The sequence below is a fragment of the Equus asinus genome, chromosome 4 (genome assembly GCF_041296235.1).
Source record: "Equus asinus isolate D_3611 breed Donkey chromosome 4, EquAss-T2T_v2, whole genome shotgun sequence".
NCBI lineage: Eukaryota > Metazoa > Chordata > Mammalia > Perissodactyla > Equidae > Equus > Equus asinus.
This window is the reverse complement of record NC_091793.1, coordinates 86,560,155-86,582,105: the sequence shown is the minus strand read 5'-3', so window position 1 is coordinate 86,582,105 and position 21,951 is coordinate 86,560,155. Positions and strand designations below refer to the sequence as shown.

At 36.1% G+C, this 21,951-nt stretch overlaps 1 protein-coding gene across 1 annotated transcript in view; it reads right to left on the bottom strand.

The window, feature by feature from the left end:
- The window catches only part of ARHGAP15 (Rho GTPase activating protein 15), a 607,959-nt gene that overhangs the window by 209,552 nt on the left and 376,456 nt on the right, over positions 1–21,951 (bottom strand). The window contains exon 10 of the mRNA XM_014852163.3: positions 20,397–20,495. Within this exon, the coding sequence (XP_014707649.2) occupies positions 20,397–20,495 (99 nt within the window). The remainder of the gene's footprint in view (positions 1–20,396; positions 20,496–21,951) is intronic.

The window sequence follows — 21,951 nt, the reverse complement described above, 5'->3', positions numbered from 1 at the left end:
CCCCCTTATATTTATCCTTAGTTTTTGCCATAATATTTCATTAATTGCCTCCTAATTGGAGATGTTTATCCGTACTATTAGAGTCTAGAAATGTAGATTGAAGTATATAAAAAGTCCTATGAAAATTCACATCAGCACTGGGGTTTAGATCCTAGTTTCTATTTGCCATGATTCTTTTTATGTATTAGGCTTGTTTTGGCATGTAACCTCCACACATTTAATTTAACTCATATTCCATTCAGACTTACTACTGGGCCAGTTGCCTTTAAAATCATGCTTTTAACCTACGTATTACTAAATGATCATTATATAAGAAAAAACACATGAGGAAAAAAGTTCCACTGTGGCCAGTGTGATATAGATGGAAGTCATTTGCATGCTTTGCTTAACACCTGGATAACATGAAAGGATAGTCTAAGGATGGTATACCATGTGTGGTTCCTCATTTCTCACACATTGATTCTTACGTATCTTTCTAAACTCAGCTAAGAATCTGAGGCCTAACAATATGAAGCCTGTAGAATGGTAGACATAAATATGATTTATAGAATTATGTCAATCTTAGGATCATTCTGAAAATATTTCAAAGTAAGAAGAATTTCAGAGAGATGTTTAATTTGTCAGTGAAATTTCAATAGGGAACCTAATATCCTTGATTTGGTAAGACAAAAGATAACCAAGTGAAATGATTTCTGCAAAGTGGGAAATAAAGTACCCGGAAAAAGTCTTCAGTAAATACTCTTAAATCTTTCTCTCTTTTTCTTTCTTTTACTTTCTTTCTCTCTTTTTCTCTCTTTCTCTCTTTCTTTCTTTCTTCTTTTTAAAGTCTTAGTCTTGAAAACAAATATTGGCCAACAATACAGATTATCATTAAGTGAGAGCTCTTGTCTTGAAGGAAAACTACATGTGTCTGGAAGATATTGAAGTTGGAGGTTGTATTTGGTTCACCTCATATCATTCTCTGGGTTTCTTTTATGTCTGAGTTCCATTGTTATGTTATGCTGTAATCATGCTGATGTAAATAAATCATTCTTTTGGTATTGTGCCTTGCTCAGTGTTTCTTCAAAATAAATAGGAGTAACAAGAATAAACAGTCTAATTTGGTCAGCCATTATCATCTGGTAGTTTGCAAGCAAATATGCCAGCAGAAGCTGAGGTCCAGACAGCAGTGGATGGCCACGGCAGCAGGATGGCCACAGCGGGTCTGATGAAAAAACCCAACTTCCTGAAGAGGCCATTCCTAAGGAAAGCTTGGAGCCTAGGGAGCAGTGATCTGTAGACTATGCCCACATACACTTCTTTTTTTGTAAAACTTGAGCAACAAACTCTTTCATAAGTTAAAAACAAGCAGTGAAAGGCATACCAACACATATAAGAAGAAAACGCTGAAAAATGGCTCCTTTTGTGATGAAGTCATAATAGTTACATAAAGTCTAGCCTTTGATCCCATCATATGTGAAATAGATACTGATTTAAAATTTATATGGTTGCTCTTATTCTTTTCCATCCCTCCACCTTTATTTTTTTTTTAAACATCTAAACAAAGTGACCTCATTGTTTTCCATTGGACATTTTTTTAAACATTGGCTGGGATGATTGAGATTCAGGAATGTGGGAAAATGGATTCCCAAACCACGTCCCTCCCCTTTCATTCTGAACTGTAATTTTTGGCTTGGCTTGAATCACAGTCATCGCATTTCAGCCTGAATCTCTCTGTAAAGTGATCTTTCTTAAACATTTCTCTCACTCATCAAGGGATCAGAAACAAAGCTGTTCTAGTCTTTCAGCAAAACACTTACAAGCAGCTTTTACAGAGAAGTTGCAAGAGCTAAATTTCCTCTAAAATTGTTTGAAAAGCGAACAGTTTCAGTGCCTCGTTGTCCTTTTTTGTGAATCTTGTCATCTGTATGCCATGAGCTCCAGCAGCTATTTTAATCTGCTTTTGTTTGCAATCCATTTGGTGTCCACCCAAGGAAATGCAGGTGATTCTAATTAACTTACTGCTGAAGATGTAGGAAAAAATATCTCAACTGTGTTGTAGAGAATTATACACTTAAAATCTTTCTTCTGTTATTTATAACATATTATTAATGAAAATGATTATATGAATATATTTACCACCTAGTTCATTGCCGTTCATTTTTTTAAATCAATGAGGCTTATGACATAGGAAAAAGCCACACACATACACAAATACACAGACACAATACAGGCCCCAAGAATGCTTGCCAACTTTAATTTAACAAGAGTAGCAACTTAAAAATAACATTATTTTTACTTTGTGCAACATAGTTTAATATCTGAAATAACCCTGTTCCAATAAAAACCTATTGAAATACTCTCAAACCTAACTCTGCCCTGAAGGTAAAAGTGATTAATTGAAAGATTTTGGCAGATCTCTGCTCACCACCAGGGCAGTTTAATTTAGAACACATTCAACCATTTCTCAGTGTCTCTGTGTTGGTGGAGCTTAACTTTTGATCTTCTTTGGGGAGGTGCCTCTAATTCAGACCCTTTGGCTAGCCACTTCCTGGAGGTTTTGATGTCTTGCCTTGCTAAGCATTCAGGTGAGAGAGAGCTCTTTCTGGCTGCTGTTTCTAAAGTGGGATAGGAAAGCTGAATTCCAGCCTCAGAGTCAAAATATTCTACCAAGCATCAGCAAAGTCCTATTTCGATCACAGACAAGATGGTGCTTTTCACTTCTTGATGCTCTCCCAAACTACTGAGAAATTCGACTGTCATTAGACACTTTCCTAGTGAAAGAAGATGTTCCTAACCATGACAGTGAATGAGACTGAAAAGATTGAGCCTGTTTTTCTCAGGAAACATAAACAAGATTATTGTTTTCTTTTTGAGAATACGGGAGAGACTATCATGTGGGGATTGTTAATACTTCTGCTAAACAGAAAGACGGGACTAGGATATAATCCTCTCTGTTTGGCAGATTGACCTCTGCTAAATTGTAACTAAATGGAAAGACAGAAAAATTCCAATATATTATGGATGGAAAGACCTTCAGTTGGTGAACTCCAACTCTCCATGCAACTTAACAAATACTGATTAAAACTTACTATGTTGCAAATGTGTGCTAGGCATTGGGGATATAGCAAAGAACAAAGAGAGACAGCCCAGTTATTATGGAGCCATAGCACTAGCATTGTTCTGAGGCACTTACAGTGAATCCTGCATGCAAACTCATGAATTAGTGACAATGGCACCTGCAATCTCTAATATTTTCACATATACAACACATCTGAGCAATACACTCAGGTTGGTATATGTGTTCTGTAGCCAGCTTTAGAAAGAAACACCATTATGATATATATTCAATTTCATGTTATATCCCGAAATAGTTAAGCAATATATGTTATATATGTGTGTGTGTGTATACATATATATACACACATGATATGCTCTGCAATATTAACAGTGATTATCTGTGTAAGGTGGGATTATAAAAATGATTCTGGTTCTATTTGTTATTTTATGTATTTCCCAACTATTCTATAATATGTGTATCTATGAATATATACATATCCCTCTTATGAACAAATAACACAATAATTTATTTTATTACCAAAACATTATGCCATAGAGTACACTTCTTTGTTATGACATGGGTTTATATTCCCACAGGCTCATTTGAAAAAGATTGAGATGTTATCCCAAATCAACTGAGTGTCCTTGAATGTTCTACTTTATATCTCTAAATTAGCGGAAAGATGCTTCAAGATCCATGATATCAGATTCCAAATCTTTGTGAGACATGGTAGAAATCTCAAAATTTAAGTATTTTATGAACTGTTCCTTTATTGGACAAATTATATCCAGGTTTAGAGATATGAGTATAAGGTCTCTGGAACAGAGCTGAAAAGACATAGTCATTTTCCCTAATGAGAAGCTCTACCTATCCCTGGACAACTTACGCCATTGTAATTCATGATTTTAGGACTGGTACAAAAAGACATACAGAGATAACAGCCCAGAGCTAGCACCAAGGTTGACTTTCTTAAGTTCTATTATCCACTATGAGCGAAGTTTTCTTTTAGTGATGTAGGAGGGCCCTGTCTTTTCAGCTTCATTCTTGACTATTTGAAGGCTGTTAACCATCTAACAAAGAATTGCACACACTCTAGTTACTCAAAACATTACTTGTTGACTTATAAAAAAAGGCATTCCAATACCAATTGTTCCCTTATTTAAACGCATCTAGCACCAGTGTAACACAAACCAGATTTCCTGCTTCTGGATGATTTTGTCACATAGGTACACATAAAAATCTTATTGAAATATTTGTGTATGTGTGTATATATATATATATTTTCATTTGTGTGTATATATGTATACAATAAACAATATATACACGCACACGTATTTAGCATCTATCATTAGATATTTAGCATCTATCATTTCTTTCTGATCTATTGTCATGGAAAAAAGGTATATTAAACTAGGATGTATGTATGTTGATGTTCATTAATATAATATTTATTTAGTGTCTACCCCGTATATGTGATCTTCTAAGTGGTAAGAAACCAAGTTGCAAAGACGTTTCATGTTTTCCATAGTATGAAATTTAAATGAGTGTTTTAATTTTCCCATTTCCCCAAAGGGCTGGCAGATTTTGGATTTTGAGAATAATAATAGAAAATCCATGGTCAGTCACTATAGCTGACTCTAGAAGTGCTATAGAAAATAGAAATGAAATATTATCAATTTGAAGACCTGGACCTTACGCCATCAGTTTCCAAGGTTAGTCTTAACATTAATTGCAGAAGCTATATTTATGGTATTTCTTCAGAGGTTTTGGCTTAATAATTCTGTTTTAAAATATTCCTTTTAAACAACTTTGCTTATGTCTAAAATTCTGCAGTTAGAATTTCATTCCTTTGTCTTTAAATCCCACGGAGGGATTTCGCATCAAATCTCACTACTCATGTGCACTTTTGTGTGGATTAATCTTTTAGATCTTGTCCTGAGAGCAGCTTTTAGCTAAAAAGAAAGCAAACACAACAAGACTTCACTTGTGTAGGACGTGGGGCAGGAAGAGATGGAGGATAAGAGGTCAAGTGTAATGCATAATGGGAGACGAACAGAAAGAGTAAGTGGGTGTACCATATCGGTTTCCAGCTAATCCCAAAGGGAAGTTACCATTATCCAGTGCTCACCCTGCGTGGATTTCCACTGTTTTCAGCTACACCAACATGCAGGGAAACGGAGTGTTCTTACTGTATTTAAAGACTTGGGGGAGGAGAGGCACATTTTTCAGTTTGACTAAACACAATTTATCCTTAAACATGATTTATTCGTATCATCATCATGATTTTCCATCATATGGAAAGTGTAATGAATTATCTATCTTTCTTCAGGGCCAACTTATAAAATGATTTTTCTTTCAGGTGAATGTAATGCTCTAAACTGAGGTTCAAAGCTGAGCTTATACAAACCCATATAGGGCTTTGCTCTACAGATGGAAATGGTGTAAAGAGACACATTGTTCTTTCTTGGAATGATGAGATCCCTGAAAACCAAGCTTGTGTTCTCTCTGGGTAGGGCCTGCAGAAAATAGTCTTGGAGACTTCTCCCACTGCGTCATTCTTCTGCACCTGCACCATGTGTGGAGCTGCCTGTGTATAGACCACTGGCTCCATCGACACCTCTCATCCCTCTAGAGGCCTTAAGTCTCCCTGGAACTCAGGCTAAGGCTCGGCAGCCTCAGCTGGAGACACATGGCCCTGAACAACAGCAGCCTCATGAGGTTGTATATTCCCAACCTGCTTTCAAGTTTTAAAAAAACCTTAACAGAGACTATTAGTCTCAAACAAATGCATTTTTGTTAATTCATTGGGCAGAATATCCAAAGAAAATAATGACCCTATTCTACCCAAGTTTAGAGCAAAGTGAGCTACAAGCAAAAGTCCTAGAGAGGAGGAGGTACTAAGCTTGAAAGCATAGCTTGCTTTTAGAGGTGACGGTATGACTCCTTTTCCTTTCTTTGTCTTACCCAATAGAACAGAACAAAACCTTTTCTTCCCCGGTGCTTGAAAATACTCTACTAGGAGACCAAACAATTTGATGATAAATTATTGATACCTTTAAAACAATTATATTCAAGGTAATACTCAAAAGGGTGTCTAAACTTCAAGCTAAGCTACATAAATGATATAAATATATAAGAGAATATAGGTGGTATTCCTGTCAGCTTTGCCAGGAGGAGGGTATTGAAGGTCAGACATGGTGCTCAGGGGAACATTATGGAATACTGTAACCATCTAGCAAAGAAAAAGAAGGATGCAGGCAAATGAGGACCCTGAATCTGGCCCAGAGTTGTCCTTGTTCAGACCCCACATTGTGCCCCTATGAGAAGTTTCACTAACAAGTTTGTAATGGTCTTTTCATGATTTCAGGGTTTCAGACTCCTTCCAAATTTTACCCAACCTACCAGCATTAGTTATAAAATCTTGTCATAAATATGGAGCAAAAAATTCACTAATTGACAATGTTTAACAAGTGAGAAGCATTCCCCCACCTTCAATCTTGTCAACCAGGAAAATGACAATAAATTCAGGACTTTGAGTGTAAAGATCTGTTTTCATTCTTATATGCCATGTATGTTAGAAACAGCAGACAAGAGGACACTTCAAACACCTAAGTGGGGTTGTTGTTCATAAAATAGCATTTTTGTGTGATCTCCAACAATTTTAGTTAAACAGAAGCATTGTTAAGTGTTTTTTTTTGTTTCGGTAAGGGAAATTTGTGGGAATTAATTAAAAATAAGGAATTTTAAGAATTCCTTTTAACTCTTTCTCCTCTACACAAAATATTACCCACTGATCTATCCATGGAGTTAAATGCAATATCATTTCAAATAGTAAAGGTCGCTATATTTTAGTCTATAATGATAAGGGAAAATATTGCCAAATTACATTATTTTGACCGGTGATCATTGTTTTAGAGTCTCTGGTTATTACCTTTTGCACATAGCACTCTAATTGTTTCTGTTGGCTCCTAGGAATCCATAGACTATCTCTAGAACTATTTTCAGTTAAGAAGAATTAATTTCTAGAATTAATTAAATTTCTATTCTAATAACTTTCCTCCTTATGTATCTTTTCCTGTAGTTTGCCCAGTTGAAAAAAAATTGTTTTATCTGCTCCTATCCATAAAAAGCTTGAGACAAGAAGTCTTTCCAGTGGGAAAAGAATTTGATTGGAAAACATGGACATACATATATCAGACCAAGGATTAAAAGATGAACATTATACGTGAGGAAACATTACAAGAAGCTTTCACTATGTTAGTTTTTCCAAGCCAGTGTTCCAAGCCAGTCTTGGATTATGAGTGAAAAGTAAGAGCTCTGTACTGTAACAGGTGCTGGCAGGAAACTCCCATTAAAGCTTATGGAAGTTATGCCTGTAAAGTCCTGGCATCCGAGAAAATTCTCGCGTAAGAATGCATTATGCATCAGATTTTTCTCACTAGAAAAACAATACGAGGCTGTGACTACTTAACAATACTCCCAGTCACTATTTTGTTAACATCATCCCTCAGTGATGACATCTTTGATGAGCTTGTGTTATATGTAAAGTATATATCAGCCTTCATTTCAACACTGAGAACGTGCATTTCCTTCTGCATATAACAATAGAGATGTTGGTCTACCATCTGTCTGTTCTAATCAAAGCATAAACCTGAAAGGATTTTTTTCCCTATGTAATCAATAGACGTATTCATCTATACTCTGAAGATTGACTCTTCATATTCAACATGGTAAATATTTATAAGATTTTACTGGAGGTAGGAATACAGTCTATAGAGTATCAGGTAGTAATTAACAAAGCTTTGAAATCTGTCATATTGACTCATATTGGGAAGCACTAGCATTGTATGTGGCACATAGTGAGTGCTAATAAATGTCAACCTCTTTTTCCTTTCATAAATCACCCCATATCTGTATGACCACACCTTCAAAGACTAATGGCGTAATTTTTTTAACATAAACTTGCCTACTTTAAAAGTTAACAAATAAGATCTCTTTCTCTGATCAAGCTCAATTTTCTAGCCTATAAAGTCTAGAGGTTAAACTATGTTTTTTTACTGACATTTGCGTGTTGAATACAGCTAAAGAAAATTCTCTTATTCTATTCTATTAATCTACTATTTATAAGGAATTTGCTTTAAGCCCAACAGATAGTTTGGATTTAAAGCATTTGTCAAGTTAAGAGCTGAGATAAAAATTTAGACAGTAGTGAACGTTAGAGAAAGCCCACTGAAAAGGCTTGTGAGCCCGGGTATATCCAGATGTACATATCTACATCTAGGTTTGTAGCTACACTATGGATAAAATGTTACTACCTTACATTTGTATATTTGTTTTTGTAGTTTTAAATATGCTTTTCATAGACCTAAAAATATATCTTTAGTAAGATGTCCTCAGTTAGGGTAATATAGCTACCTTCCAGAACACACACACACACACCAGCACCAACCAGGCAATCTGCCAAAGTGTGGTTGCTGTGAAAAAGGTTTTGCTTTAGGGCAATAGCAAACTGGCTCACCACCCCGCTGCCCTGTCCACTCCTCACCACATGGTTCTTTGCTGTATCCTTAACTTCCCCTCCCACAGTGAGGGAACATTTCTTCGGACTGTTTTATTGCCAATACATTTTTACTTTGTATGATGAAATGAAACAAGGGACTGGTTTCATTAGAAGGAGAGGTAAACAGAGCATTAATTAAATTTGCTGATGATACTAAATTGGGAGGAACTGTGGACATCTGTGAAGACAAAAGAATCATACAAATGGACTTAAGGAGTTTAGAAATACGAGCAGGAAATAATAAAATGAGATTCAGCCTTAAATAATGCAAGCTAATACATTTGGGAAAAGATAATGAGAAACATGGCTATTCAGTGGATGGTAGATGCCTGGAAAGTGGTGATGGTGAAAGAGACCTAGGGGGTGATAATGGGAAAAATTATACACAAACTTACAGGGAAGTAGGCACAATGCCTGGAGGTTTATATATAAAAGAAGGTAATTTTTTGAACCAGAAAGATGATAGTCTCACTCTTATAACACTGGTAGATCTCAAAAATATTATATTTAGCTCTAGTTAGTTGAATCCCTCAGGTTTATGAAGCAATGTAACACTATTTGTTGAGAAGCTAGTTTCTCCCCGTTAAGGATGAGAAAGTCTGTTTTGTCTGAAACCTGTCCTGAACACCAGAGTCATTGCTCTGTCTCTGCCCTGTCTTATCCTATCATAGACTCTTGCTAAAATGGTATGTCATGTAGATATAGATGTGGATGTAGATATTGATATGGATATAGATACATGTCATACCACACTGCAAAAAATGAACAAACAAACCTTTACTTTCATTTTTAAGGTAGTTTCTCTACCTTCTGGATAGTATGACTTATTATGTTTCAAGAGACACTTAATCACTATCCTCCTAGCGGTTCAATGACTCAGTATATAGGATTTGTTTCTCTAAGGATGGATGCATCGTTGGATGGATGAAAAGAAATCTTGGATAGTGCCCATCTAGTCATCCATTTAATCATCCATCATGAATTGAGCCCCTACCATATGCCAGTTTGGGTGTGCTAAGCACTGAGAAGACAAAGATGAACCATACTCAATCTCTAGACTCAAGTCCTCACGTTCTAGATGGGGAAACAGGTAATGAAACCAGCCACTACGGTTTCATGTAATAAGAGCTATATTAGGAGAAGCAACTCTGTCACTGAAACACTGTGGAGGGAGGGCTTAATAATGTTCAAGAGATCATGGAGGGGCAGTTGAGGATATGAGTCAGAGAATATTTCCTTGGAGAAGGTGACTCTTGTGCTATGTATGGAAGGATGAATGTGAATTTGGCAGATGGATGGGTAGGGAGAGGGTCTTTAGGGAGAAGGAACAGCACGTGGAAAGAATACTGGCCTTTGGAAAACTTCATGTAGTTGGTATTCCTAGAGCATAGGAAGCAGCTTATGAGGATATGAAGCTGGATAGTAGACAGAGGTCATATGCATCTTCTTTTTAATGAGAACAATTAGTGTGGAATTTTGTTTATCCTGATGGAGAAGAACCATTGGACCGTTCTAAGAAGGGATAACACAATCCTATTTGTATTTAAGAGGAATAATGTTGACAGCATTAAGAAGGGTGGCCTGGGCAGAAATGAGAACAAAAGCAATGATATCAGTTAGGAGGTTTATCTCAAAAGAAATTATGGGGGCTCAATCAAGGCCACAAGAGGTGAAAGGAGGAATCAGATCCAAGAGCTAATAAGAAAGTAAAGACCATTAGACTTGGTGAATGATGCTGTCTGTAACGAGAGAGAAGAATTTAAGATGTCCAACATATTTCTTTTTAGGGCAATAGGGAAAATAGGTAATGATGCCATTGACTGAATTAAGGAATAGAGGAGAAGGAATAGTTTTTTGGGTAAAGTGATAAATTTAGTTAGAAAACGTTGAGCTTGAAGGGCCAGAGGAAAATTCAAGAAGGGTTGTTCCTAGACCTTAAGCCTGAGTGTAAGAAATAGCTTGAGGGTTCATTCTCATATAGGAACTGTCGGAGTCACAAATTAAATCCAGAGGAAATGCATTTCTGGTTCTGTTAAATTCTAGGCCAAACACATGGACTCCAATATTATGCTATGCAACTCAAATACATGCCAACTGCCTACCTTCAAGAAAAAAGAAAAGCTTACTACAGTGATTACAATACCATCTGTTAGAGATATTCCAGTGTTCTGTAGGGAGACTAAAGAGTTAAGTTAGCCTAAATTGTCAAAAATGCAAAATGTAACAAGAAGAGCATCGTTTTTAAAACAAGAAAAACAATAATCCTATTTTAGTGATACTGGTGTATTCAAAGTCTTTATAGAGCTTTTGATAGCATCAGCAGAATTCAACTTTTTTCTGCTCTGCAGTAAATTTGGAGAAAATGAAATTAATATCCAACAGTAAAATCATGTCAGAATTTTGAGTATTGGTACCCTGTCTTCATTAGCTTCCAATTGATAGGTCTATATAACGACCACATATTTATTTCAAATTCTTTGACAGACTCTTTCAACTCAAAAAAGATATCATCAAATAAAAATTTCCTGAGCTTTACATAGAAGATAAACACTGAATCAAGAAGGTGAGATGTTCAGAGGGAAGTGAACTAACACAGAGCAGTATCAACAGGGTATTGCAAGTTGAATTAAAGGAAAAGATGTGGTGCTCAACTTTCCGTGTGGTTACTGGACCCGAGTCTACGTCTGACCATTCTCAGGCCTGTCATCTACTTACTAGTCATAGTTGCCATTCAATTACTTGATTAAAAACAGCAGGCTGTTGGTGTTGAAACCATGCCTAATGGGATAGGACTTCCTCTGATGAAAATGAGTAGAGAATTGATATTCTTTTAACTGCTACATGGTGAACTTAAACGGTGTATCCACAAATTGATGAGCACAAAATCTTTAAGGAAATGTAACTTCAATTGTTTAGCATAGCCGAGTATGGATGGAAAAGAATGATATCACATGCAAAATGATATACTATCATCAGAACTGGTTTAAGTGTTTAAAAGGTAGGTTTGAAAACCATGTTATTCACTGCACATCATGCAGCTGACTCCAACCAATAACTGTTGGTCTTCGATCTATTCAGTTTCAACCATATGCAGGTATAGCAATGGTGTGCAACTTTCCAATGAAGATTTAAGCAATGTTGAATATAATTTGACCATTTGTTCTCATTTATTGAGAATCAATTATGTGCCAGGCACTGTGTGAGAAGTTAAAAACAGTTCCATGATTCCTATATGAAGGAGTACACACTGTACTGGAGGCAATATTTTAAATACTTTTCTTCTATAAGCTGTGCTTTCCTCAAGATAAATCTTGGGGCATTCTTATTTCCTTAAAAAGAGTGTGATTTTACATTTTGGGTCTTCAGTCTACCATAATCTGAGAACTCTTCCAGCAGTATCATTTCAGAGCTATTTTGGTTTTGCACAGTTAGTTTTTCTTCTAAAAGTGTCCTACCCTTGGTTTTTTTTTTTTTTTGTTTGATTGTTTTTTCCTGAACTGAAAATAGGAAGTGGCTTGAAAAGTATAAAATTTGGCAAAAAGGATAAAACTAGCAAAGAAAAGATTATTTTGAACCCAAGAAAAACATTTCTAACTACACAGCCTGTTAGTCTCTAAGATAACCTCTCACAGAATTTAGAAAATCTCCAAGACATGAATCTTCTACAGAGATGAGTAAATTACTCTAAAATATCCTATAGAGGAAAATATGTCATATTCAATTATATAGACCTAGTTAGGTCTCCTGGAATCTGTATGTCTCTTTTATTATCTATGTAGATTAATGATTAATGCTTAAGTTGGACATACTTCATCTGAAAGTGTGAAAATTCCTTTGAAAAGACTATTTTTTCCACATATTTTAAAAGCGAATGTTATTCATTAGAAAACACACAAAAAGTATAATATTTTGCTCTCATTCATAGCTTCCTGAATTAATTTAACACTTCTTAATTGTCATAAATTTTTAAGCTCTAGGTAAATACCTATAAAATATAACAAAATATATAAAAATATAAATAACATATTGTACAGATTCTTGTTCAACCAGTGCACAACAGATTACTTCACAAAATGGAGTGACATTCTTGTGAAAGTTTTGATAATTTATTTTTTTTAACCAAGTGGTTCACATTATGCAATAAGAATAAAAAAATTTCTATTTTAAAACTACAAATCCATTTTTGAATCCCAGGGCAACAAATATCTGAAAATCTCTCACTGCCTTGTTATTATTATTATTTTGCTCTCGTTTTTTGAAAACCTGAAAGCTTTCCAAATGCATGTGATTTTTTTTTTTCAAATTTTGTAAACATTTGCTTCCAGGCTAAAACATCCTGCCAACTTTCAGCCAAGACTATTTTTATGGTTGAACTATCAACTTCTGAATATAGGGGCAATATAATGGAAGAACTCCCAGACCCAGAACTCCCATCATATAAATGACACTGCTATAGGATATATTAGAGTATTGCATCTCAACATGTTGAGGTGTTGCTTTATTTAAATTCTCCATCCACAATAAGTGGCTAATTTCCTAGGGTATTAATTTTGGCTCTGTTTCCTTCCAAGTGACTCCAAGGGAAAAGTATGTTAAGGACCTAAACTTTAGAATGGGGATGGGAGTGGGAGTGGAGGTTGGAAATTAGACTCAGGCTTTATCTGGGAAGAGATATTATTTATTCTTATGCATTCTGGACTGGAAAGTGTGGGAATATCCGCTGACTGATTTGACCAGAGCCACATTGCTGGATATGTTAGATAGCCTTTCTGGTTATTGAACTGCACATTTATTCCTACATTAACTTCTGTTATGTTTAAGCTCTCTTTTTGATAATGACTGTTGTTTATTGCTAGATGTAGATAAACTCTATTAAATGTCACTATTAAGAACAGTGAATTCGTTACTAACCAAGACTATTCACAGAACTTGTGCTCATTCAATGTAAGTTCGCTGTTCATGGCAAGATTTAACTTACACGTGTTTTCTTGAGCAAGCGTAACTTTTTCCAGAACAGAGAAGCAGGTATCAGGTAACTATGGCAGATATGGTAACTGGGTTCATCAGCCTGCCTTCTCTTCATTACAGACCTCACAGGCGTGCCCTTTTATCCACATTTGTTTTCTTAATTGTAAAAACAGCTTTTTTTCCTCTCTCCACCTTGTCATCTCTGATTTCTTTGTGTTGTCTTTTCCCAGTTTCTCTTTTATACTCTTGCTGGCTGTTTCCTGTTTACTCGTTTTTGATTTTGTCTTTCCCTCCAGCCCTGAGTGTGGCTTTCTTACAGACACAGAGGCCCCAGCATGACTACCCCAAAGAGCCAATTCCAACTTGGACCCAGTACAACACTATGCTGTCAGGAAGGTGGCTGTCGTTGGGTTGCATTAAAACAAAACAAAACACCAAAACACTGAACTGGGCTTAATTTTAACTCAGAAGTAAAAACTAAGGAAAATCCGCTACAAACTTTCATGGAGCTTCTTTGAGGATCATCTCTATTGTAAACGCATACAGATGCCTAACTTTAGGCAAGAAAAGCAAGCACTTAAAAAAAAAAACAAGCAACACATAGGTCAGTGCCCTCAGAAACATTTTTGCTCTGTCCACAAATATTCTCTGGGGAAAAAGACAAAGCGCTTATCTTAAACTCTTAACTTTTTTTGAGCATGTAATTTTTATCAGTTTGTTTTGTTTTTGTTACTTTTTTTTTTTCACTCACTGCTTATAAAACTAGCAAGCAGAAGTCTCTCTGGAACAAGATAGAATCATAAAAGTTTTCAAGAATCTCGTCACAAACTAAACAGTACAAATTGCACATTCTTCATGGAAGTATCAGGCTTTAGTGCGTGCCTGGATCCAACTATAATACATTATCCCAAAGTGGGAAAGAATGAACAGTACAAAATTAGCAGAACTGGGAGCAGAGCTTGTCTAGTAAAGGCAATATGATCTGTACTTTAGGGGCCTGGTTCCCCGGCAATGGGAAAAGACTACGTAAAGTTTTATTTTTGCAAGCGAACACTTGGTGGGATGTCAAGAGGCAAACGAGTGCACTGAGTTGAGCATCAGGAAAACTATTAGCAAGGATAATGCATGGTGTGTCTTATCACAACAGCTATACTACCATCATACCTTTTATTTATATAATAAATACATCCACGTGCAAGCCTTACCTATTATACAAATACAACATATCTAGTAAATATCCACATATTTATGCAAATTCCATGTTATAAATTTTTATGTCAGGTAAGTATATTCCTGAGTAGGTGTATAACCACGCCTCCTTACGATATTAAAAAATATGTCCAAGTAAACATTCACACAATTAGAGAAATAGATTTCATTTAGAATGTCACAGGCTTGTTAATGTGACATTCCCTCAAACTTCATGTAACAGCAGAAGAATTACCAAAAAGAAACAGTTAAGGTATAATAATAATTTTAGCCATTCTGTTTCCAAGTTGCTATAATCTACCCAAAGATAACTAATTGTTCAAAGTAAACATTCCATTCCAACCACAAAAGGAATCCATTACACAAACATATAATTCACAGTCATTTTTAGTGGGTTGTAAACAGTTTGGAATGAGCATAAAATGGGACAAAAATCAAAGTGAGCATTTTGAAATGAAAAAGTGTTTGCTACAAAAGGTCAGTCCCTTTGCTTGGCAAACTATGTAGAAAAGCCTGGGAAAATGCTGATCACACAAGCAATGAGGGAATTTTAAAGCCAACAGCCTCCTTGTTTCTTTAAACAGACATCGGAACCTATAACTGGATCCTGTCAAACAAGCGACAGCAAAAAAATATAACAGCTGCTAAGAAGTCAAGTTGAGAGATAAAGTTTTCGAGGCTAAGGACCTTCTCAGAAGTAGACTAAAGGTCTTTCTTAAATCTTTAAGGAAGGTTATGGATTCCAGGGTGGCTTTTAGGCACCGAGTCAAATATGTAACTTTGTGTATCATTCTTGTCATAGAATTCTGTGTTCCAGAAAAAAGAAAGAGAGGACAAACTTGTTGACTAGCATCTGCTGAGGCATTCTACAAAGTAGCTGATAGTTGGAATCATCAAATTTGGAAGACCTGGTATCATTTATTTTTAGTTGTGATTTCTATAAAAACATATACAATTTACTATCTTAACCATTTTTAAGTGTACAGTTTAGAAGCGTTAGGGACATTTACACGGTTGTGCAACAGATCTCTAAGTATCCTTTTAATGTTGTTAAATAGTTTGGGGGCATATTAACAGAACTGGGACTCATGGAGGAAGAATGTGTCGTTAAACCCTATTCTAAATGATGAACGCCAATCCAAATGAAAATAAATTTTTTTTAAACCAGTCCTGTTTTCTTATGAACAAAAGTATATTGGATGCATAAAAATATGTTTAGGGTAGAAATATGTTCATTCATTTAGTTAACTCCACTACTATATAAAAGAAGTCTTCTGCAGTGGTTGGTATTGTAGGGTAGAAAAAGGATTTGTTTACCATTTAAGGGATGTCTTTTTGGATATTTCACACCAAGTGACTCCTTATATTGTATTGTTACAATGTGTCGAGAAGATAACCTGGGAAATAAGGCCAAATTAAACTTATCCTAGTCTTAACAGGAGGCTAAAACCACGCAAGTAGGTGTTCATTATTGGGTGTTTATTACTTCATTTTAAAAAATGTTTACTGAAAAATTGTATTGTTTAAGGAATAGAACATGATGATTTGATATGATTACTATAGTCAAGATAATGAACATATCATCTCCTCACATAACTACCAACTTTTTTGTGCTGACGCGAGTGCCTGAAATCTATTCTTTTAGCATATTTCCAGTATTCAATATAGTATTTTAACTATAGTCATCAAGCCGGACATTAGATATTTAGATTCATTTATCCTATGTAATTGCAACTTTCTGCCCTTTCACCAACATCTCCCCATTTCCCCCACTCCATGCTGTGTCATTTTTAAGCAGACAAACTTCCCCTACTTTTAAAAAAATTATTATTGCAATGGGTATTCTCTTTTCCATTATCTGTTCTTTACTTTCATAGCACTTGTCACAGTTTGGGCTTTTTGTGTGCCTACTTTTGTCTAATGTATTATATTCCTTCTAGTCTCAGCGGGTAGTACGGAGAATGACACATAGTCGGCACTAAATAGTTACCTGTCGCACAAATGCAACAAACACTTAGTGTCTGTTACTTTGTTCAATCAAAATTTATTGTGTGCTTACAATGCGTCAGGTACTGTGTACAGCTCTTTCGAAATAATGGACGTTCACAAAGAGAAGTCACTCAGTTACATGTTCTGATAAAAAGAACTATGGACTAAGGTCTGCATACGAATTACATCAGTTTAGGCTCTATGCTTTGTTTAGCTCAAATCTTCTAGGCCCTTGTCTCTAAGAAATACAAGTGGCCCTATTTTTAAGTAAGCAGTTTCTGCACACTTTTGAGGTCATCATAAACTACACAAAGTATTCTATAAAGCAGTGAAAAACGGACTTCTCACTGTTTAGATCTACATACCACCAGTATGTCACAGTGATTCCCGCTACATGCTTGTTCCCCGAGACCTCAAAACAAAGTGCCAGATGATCTCATGCTTTTGGTCACTTTACCACATGTATTGAGCTTAGCTGAACAATGATTCCATACTTTCGCAGATTGCTTTGGAAGAGGAAACATAAGTTGAGTTTCCATTGGCTACTTACAATAGCTCACATACATGGTCTGCAAGTGTAAAGACAAGGGAGAACGAACCACTTGGAAGAGCTTTAAAGACTAATATGCTCCTTTGCAGTTTTCTCTCCAAGTTTTGTGTGTATTTTCTAGACTGAGCAGACAATATCTGAAGCCACAGAAATAACTTTAATCTAGTTGTAATAGTTGGTAAGGAGAAGAATGTTCTGGTGGTTTAGAGGAATAAAGGAAACCAAATCAAGATAAGGAAACATATTAAACAGGTTATTCACTAAATTGGTTTACGTTCGGCACACTAACAGATTTTCTTCTAGGCATGTCCAAGAGATGCAAAATTTAAAATGTAACTAATACCACCTTACCAGGGATGAATGAAGAATGCATCTTGTGTGGGTGGAATTTCCCTGGGGAGACTACAAGAGCATGAGCAAATTAGTTCTGCCAGGGCAAATAACCGAATGAATGAATGAATGAATGGATGGATGGGTGGATGGATGAATAGATGAATGAATTAATAAATGGTGAGATTTGCCTTCCTGACATTGTTTCATTTGGAATCAAGCATGTAAGAAGCATTGTAAAAAATATAGCTATGGTTTATAAATGATTTTTTTAAGGCAGAGGGAAATAGTCTTAAGAAAATAAGAGAGAAAGGAAACAAATCTTTTTTATAACAGCCAATGTGCTGCTGTACTGAGTATTGAGGCCATTTCCCTAAGACTGTGAGAGTAAACACACAGTTTTCATTAAATGTGCCTTTCCCATAACTGATCTGTAAGCATTTCCCATGACTCTGCAGTTGAGCATCTTGGCTGGAAGAGGAGCTGGCCATTAGAACGAGGGCTCTAGATATGCCGAGTCCCAGCCGTGCTGAGAGACTTGGCACCTTTATAGGCTACTTCCCAACACCAACCCCAGCATAAAATGTCATCAGAAGCCTGCATAAACAGTGGATTTAGAATCACATAAATTATTTCTTTCCTAAGGTGCTTTATGCCAGAATTTAGTAAAAACAACACTTTGAGTAAATAGAATTGGCATATAAATGTAAGAATATTAATCCAACAAAATGATCATAGAAAAATATAATCAAAAGTACACACTCATAAATCTTGCGATGATGTGAAAGGTTTGCCTTGTGCCTCTGAATTTTTATAGAACATTTCCATAGAGTTCCTTTGAGCTGACACTGCCAAAGTGCTGTGAATTATCAGTTGCTTTGTGGAACTGTAGTCTTTGAGTTTCATTAAAATGCTTAGGAATTATTTTAATAATCATATATGTGATTAGCGCCTGTCTAGTGCTGGATTTACAGATTCATTTTGGGAGTAAACATTGGAAAAATAAAATATAATGCCAAATACGATTGCTCCTGTCAGCAAAAAATACTGCCTTATTTTATTAAAAATCACCAACAAAATGCAATGAACAAAAGATACAGTTTCTATATATAGATGTTTTCTCCTTTATAGTCTTAAGGTATCTGTACTCCACAAGGCTGTATCTAGCAGTTTTCATCTTGTCTGGGGTGTGTACAAAATAGAGAGCTACAGATCCGTGTTTCATATGTGCACACATCTTATTATGGACAGCTTCTCCCAAAGTCCTATTTGGATTTTAGCTCTAACATACAGTGCTCACACCATCAGAACTGAGTATTTCTAAGTGAAGGAAGATTTTCTGAAAATGACGATAATTTAGCTATTGGCAATAATAACATTGTAACGTTCTCAGTGATCCATTTTTGGCTTTAAGTACTTATTAAATAATACTTATTCCTAAAATATGTACTTATAAAACTAAATGAGATGACAACATGCAATAAAAACACATTTCTCTCTAAACTCCAGTTGACTTCTCTCCTTACAGATACCTCTCCTCATGTTCATTCTGTTTTTACTGTTTTCCCTTCTTTCTCCGAACTCTCAGCTCTTCTGTCTGCTGCGTTGATATGCTTTCCCCCAAAGCCACTATCTTCATCGACCTTCCCTACCCACTCGTCGCCTTCTTGTTATTCTCTCATTCCCTACCGATATGGGAATAACAGGATCCCAGGGCTGTCCTTACAGTATAATTAAAGTATGAATTTCCAGGAGTTGGAAATTGCAGACCATTTTTATTATGCTTCTATAATAAAGCCAGGTAACATTGAGAGAATTAAAATGGCTTTTTCCTAGCAGATAACTTGGTAAAGATTTTTTCCCCTTGGTTCTATTGTTTTAAGAAACTGGGAGCTGAAAATGGGAATAGACTCACCAATTCTTTTTCTGAAAACATCTCTATCTTTTACATGATATATATCCCCCTAGATCCTGGGAATATGTTGTAAACTTGTAACAGATGGTGATGAAGCTTCACATTTTTATACAATACGTTTTTTGAGATTCTGCATCTACTATATGTACCTTCCAGGGAAAATGACCTTGAATGAATAAAGTCATAGTTTGAAGGAAAAACACCCCAAAGATAGACTAGCATAGAAATGATGAGTCAATTGGGTTTTGTTTTGTTCCCCTCAGTAAAATGAAATAATTTTAGATGGAAAACAGAATGTTGAAATACAGGAATCAAAGGTCATCTTCACACCAGAGGTGTATCTGTTAATTGTCCCAGGAAAACCAGTTGGCTGGATTCTGTACTGAACAGAAACATGGGGAAGATGGAATATCCCTGTTTGCAAGTAGGAATGCTATTTGCTTCACTTGGGTAATGTTGGGGGCTTACCAAAAACTGTTCTGGCACAACATCTCCCAGCATGAATGTTAGGAGGGTTCTAACACTGTGAGTGCTGATATTTTATGAATGTTTTATCACTGGCTTGAAAACAAGAAGTTTGCAATTGAATCAACAACATGGCAGACAGACAAAATATTAAAAAAAAAAAAAAAAAGAACAGTAGTGGGAATTACCGATGTCCCTATTGTAAAAACAAACTGAAGTTAATAAGAAACTTGATCCTCTTAACCGATTAACAAAAGTCAAGTTTTAATTGCATGGCTTCCCAGACAACTCAAGTGATGCTGTTAACTTGAGCATTGGTTGTTTAGGGGGTGCAGTAATGGGGGAAATTGCTGCATATTCAGTTACCCACCTCTTTTTTCGACAGCTTCAATGCATTGCTTTACAAACCGTGGAACTGTGGAATTTTCACGTTCACACACTGTGTGCAGATGAGAGCCAAAAATTTGATCTGCAAAAGAAACAAAGATGAGCTTCATTAAAATCCAAGCTTGCGTTGTTCTTTAATTTGATTCTGTTTCCGTATCCACTGCATGCTGAAATCTGCATCTTGCATAGGAATCAATTTTTTGCTTTAATTCCAAAGTGTCTATTGCAGACACACAAAGACCATAGCTCCCTCCTTTATGGAACAGGACTCTGGCCCCAGAGAAAGAAAACTAACACTCTGCCATTGATTAGGTAGGGATGACTGAGTAAGTTATAGTCTCTCTGGGCTTAACTTTGCTGTCTATAAAAAAAAATGACAAGGAATTAAGAAAACTTTTATAAAATAAGTAATCTTAGCAAATTGGCGTCCGGAGTGTTTTAGAAGAAATTCATCAATAATCATCAAAATTATGATTTTATCAGTATATTTAGAAGATTCATTCTGTGGCTCAATGGTGTTTGAAGAGGCAAGTTCCAGGAGACTTACTTGGAAGTGAATTTCTTAACATTTCTTCTGCCTCAAATGCCGTTCCTCTTCTCTAATCTAAGTATCCCCTTTCCCTTAGGGCTCAGCTCAGACTGCACTTTCTCCACAAACTCTTTCCTCCCTGTCTCAGCTTTGTGTCTCCTGTAACGTAGGTTCTTTGGAATACCAGTTCCTCAGGTTGTTATTAGGCAATTAGGGGAAAGGGCCTGTGATCAAAATGGTTTAGCAATGCTGAGTTAAACAAAGTTCAACAGGTTTCTTTCCTGTGTATTTATTTTTAGGGCCCGTGACATGCCAGTGTACACTGGGAATCTCCAGGAGGGGCTGGAGGATGCACTATTTTCCAAGCTTTTGAGAGAAGATCCTCTCATTTCAAAGTGCATTTCTCCAGACTACTGTTTGTGAGACACACTCTGTGAAATCCTAGCCTAGCCCCCTTATTTGGAACATGATTTATGCTACCTTGCACTGTATTAACATTTATAATATATGGAATGTGTTTTCTTGAAGCAGATTCTGAGTGGCTTCATCACCTGTGTGTTCTTACGGTCACCAGTGCTTACAGCCCGTAGGATTCACCTGTGGATTTTCTTTTTATTGTGATAAAATATACATGAAATAAAATTTACCACTTTAACCATGTTGATGTGCACAGTTCAGTGGCATTAAGTACATGCACATTATTGTGCAACCATCAGCACCATCCATTTCCAGAACTCTTTAAAGCAGCATAGATGTTTATTACTGATAACGAAACAAATATTTAGTAGGTTCAAGGGCTTCGCCTCTTGCTCAGAATTAAATCCAATTCCCTATCACAACTTTCAAGGCAGTACGCGACCTGACCTTCCACCAGTTCATTGATTTCGTTTGCCTCTCCCTCTTCTCTCCCCCTCATTACTTGCCTGCAGCCACTGTGTCAACATTGCTGATTCTTGTCCACACCAAGCACACTTCTGCCTCAGGGACTTTGCACTTATTATATCTTCTA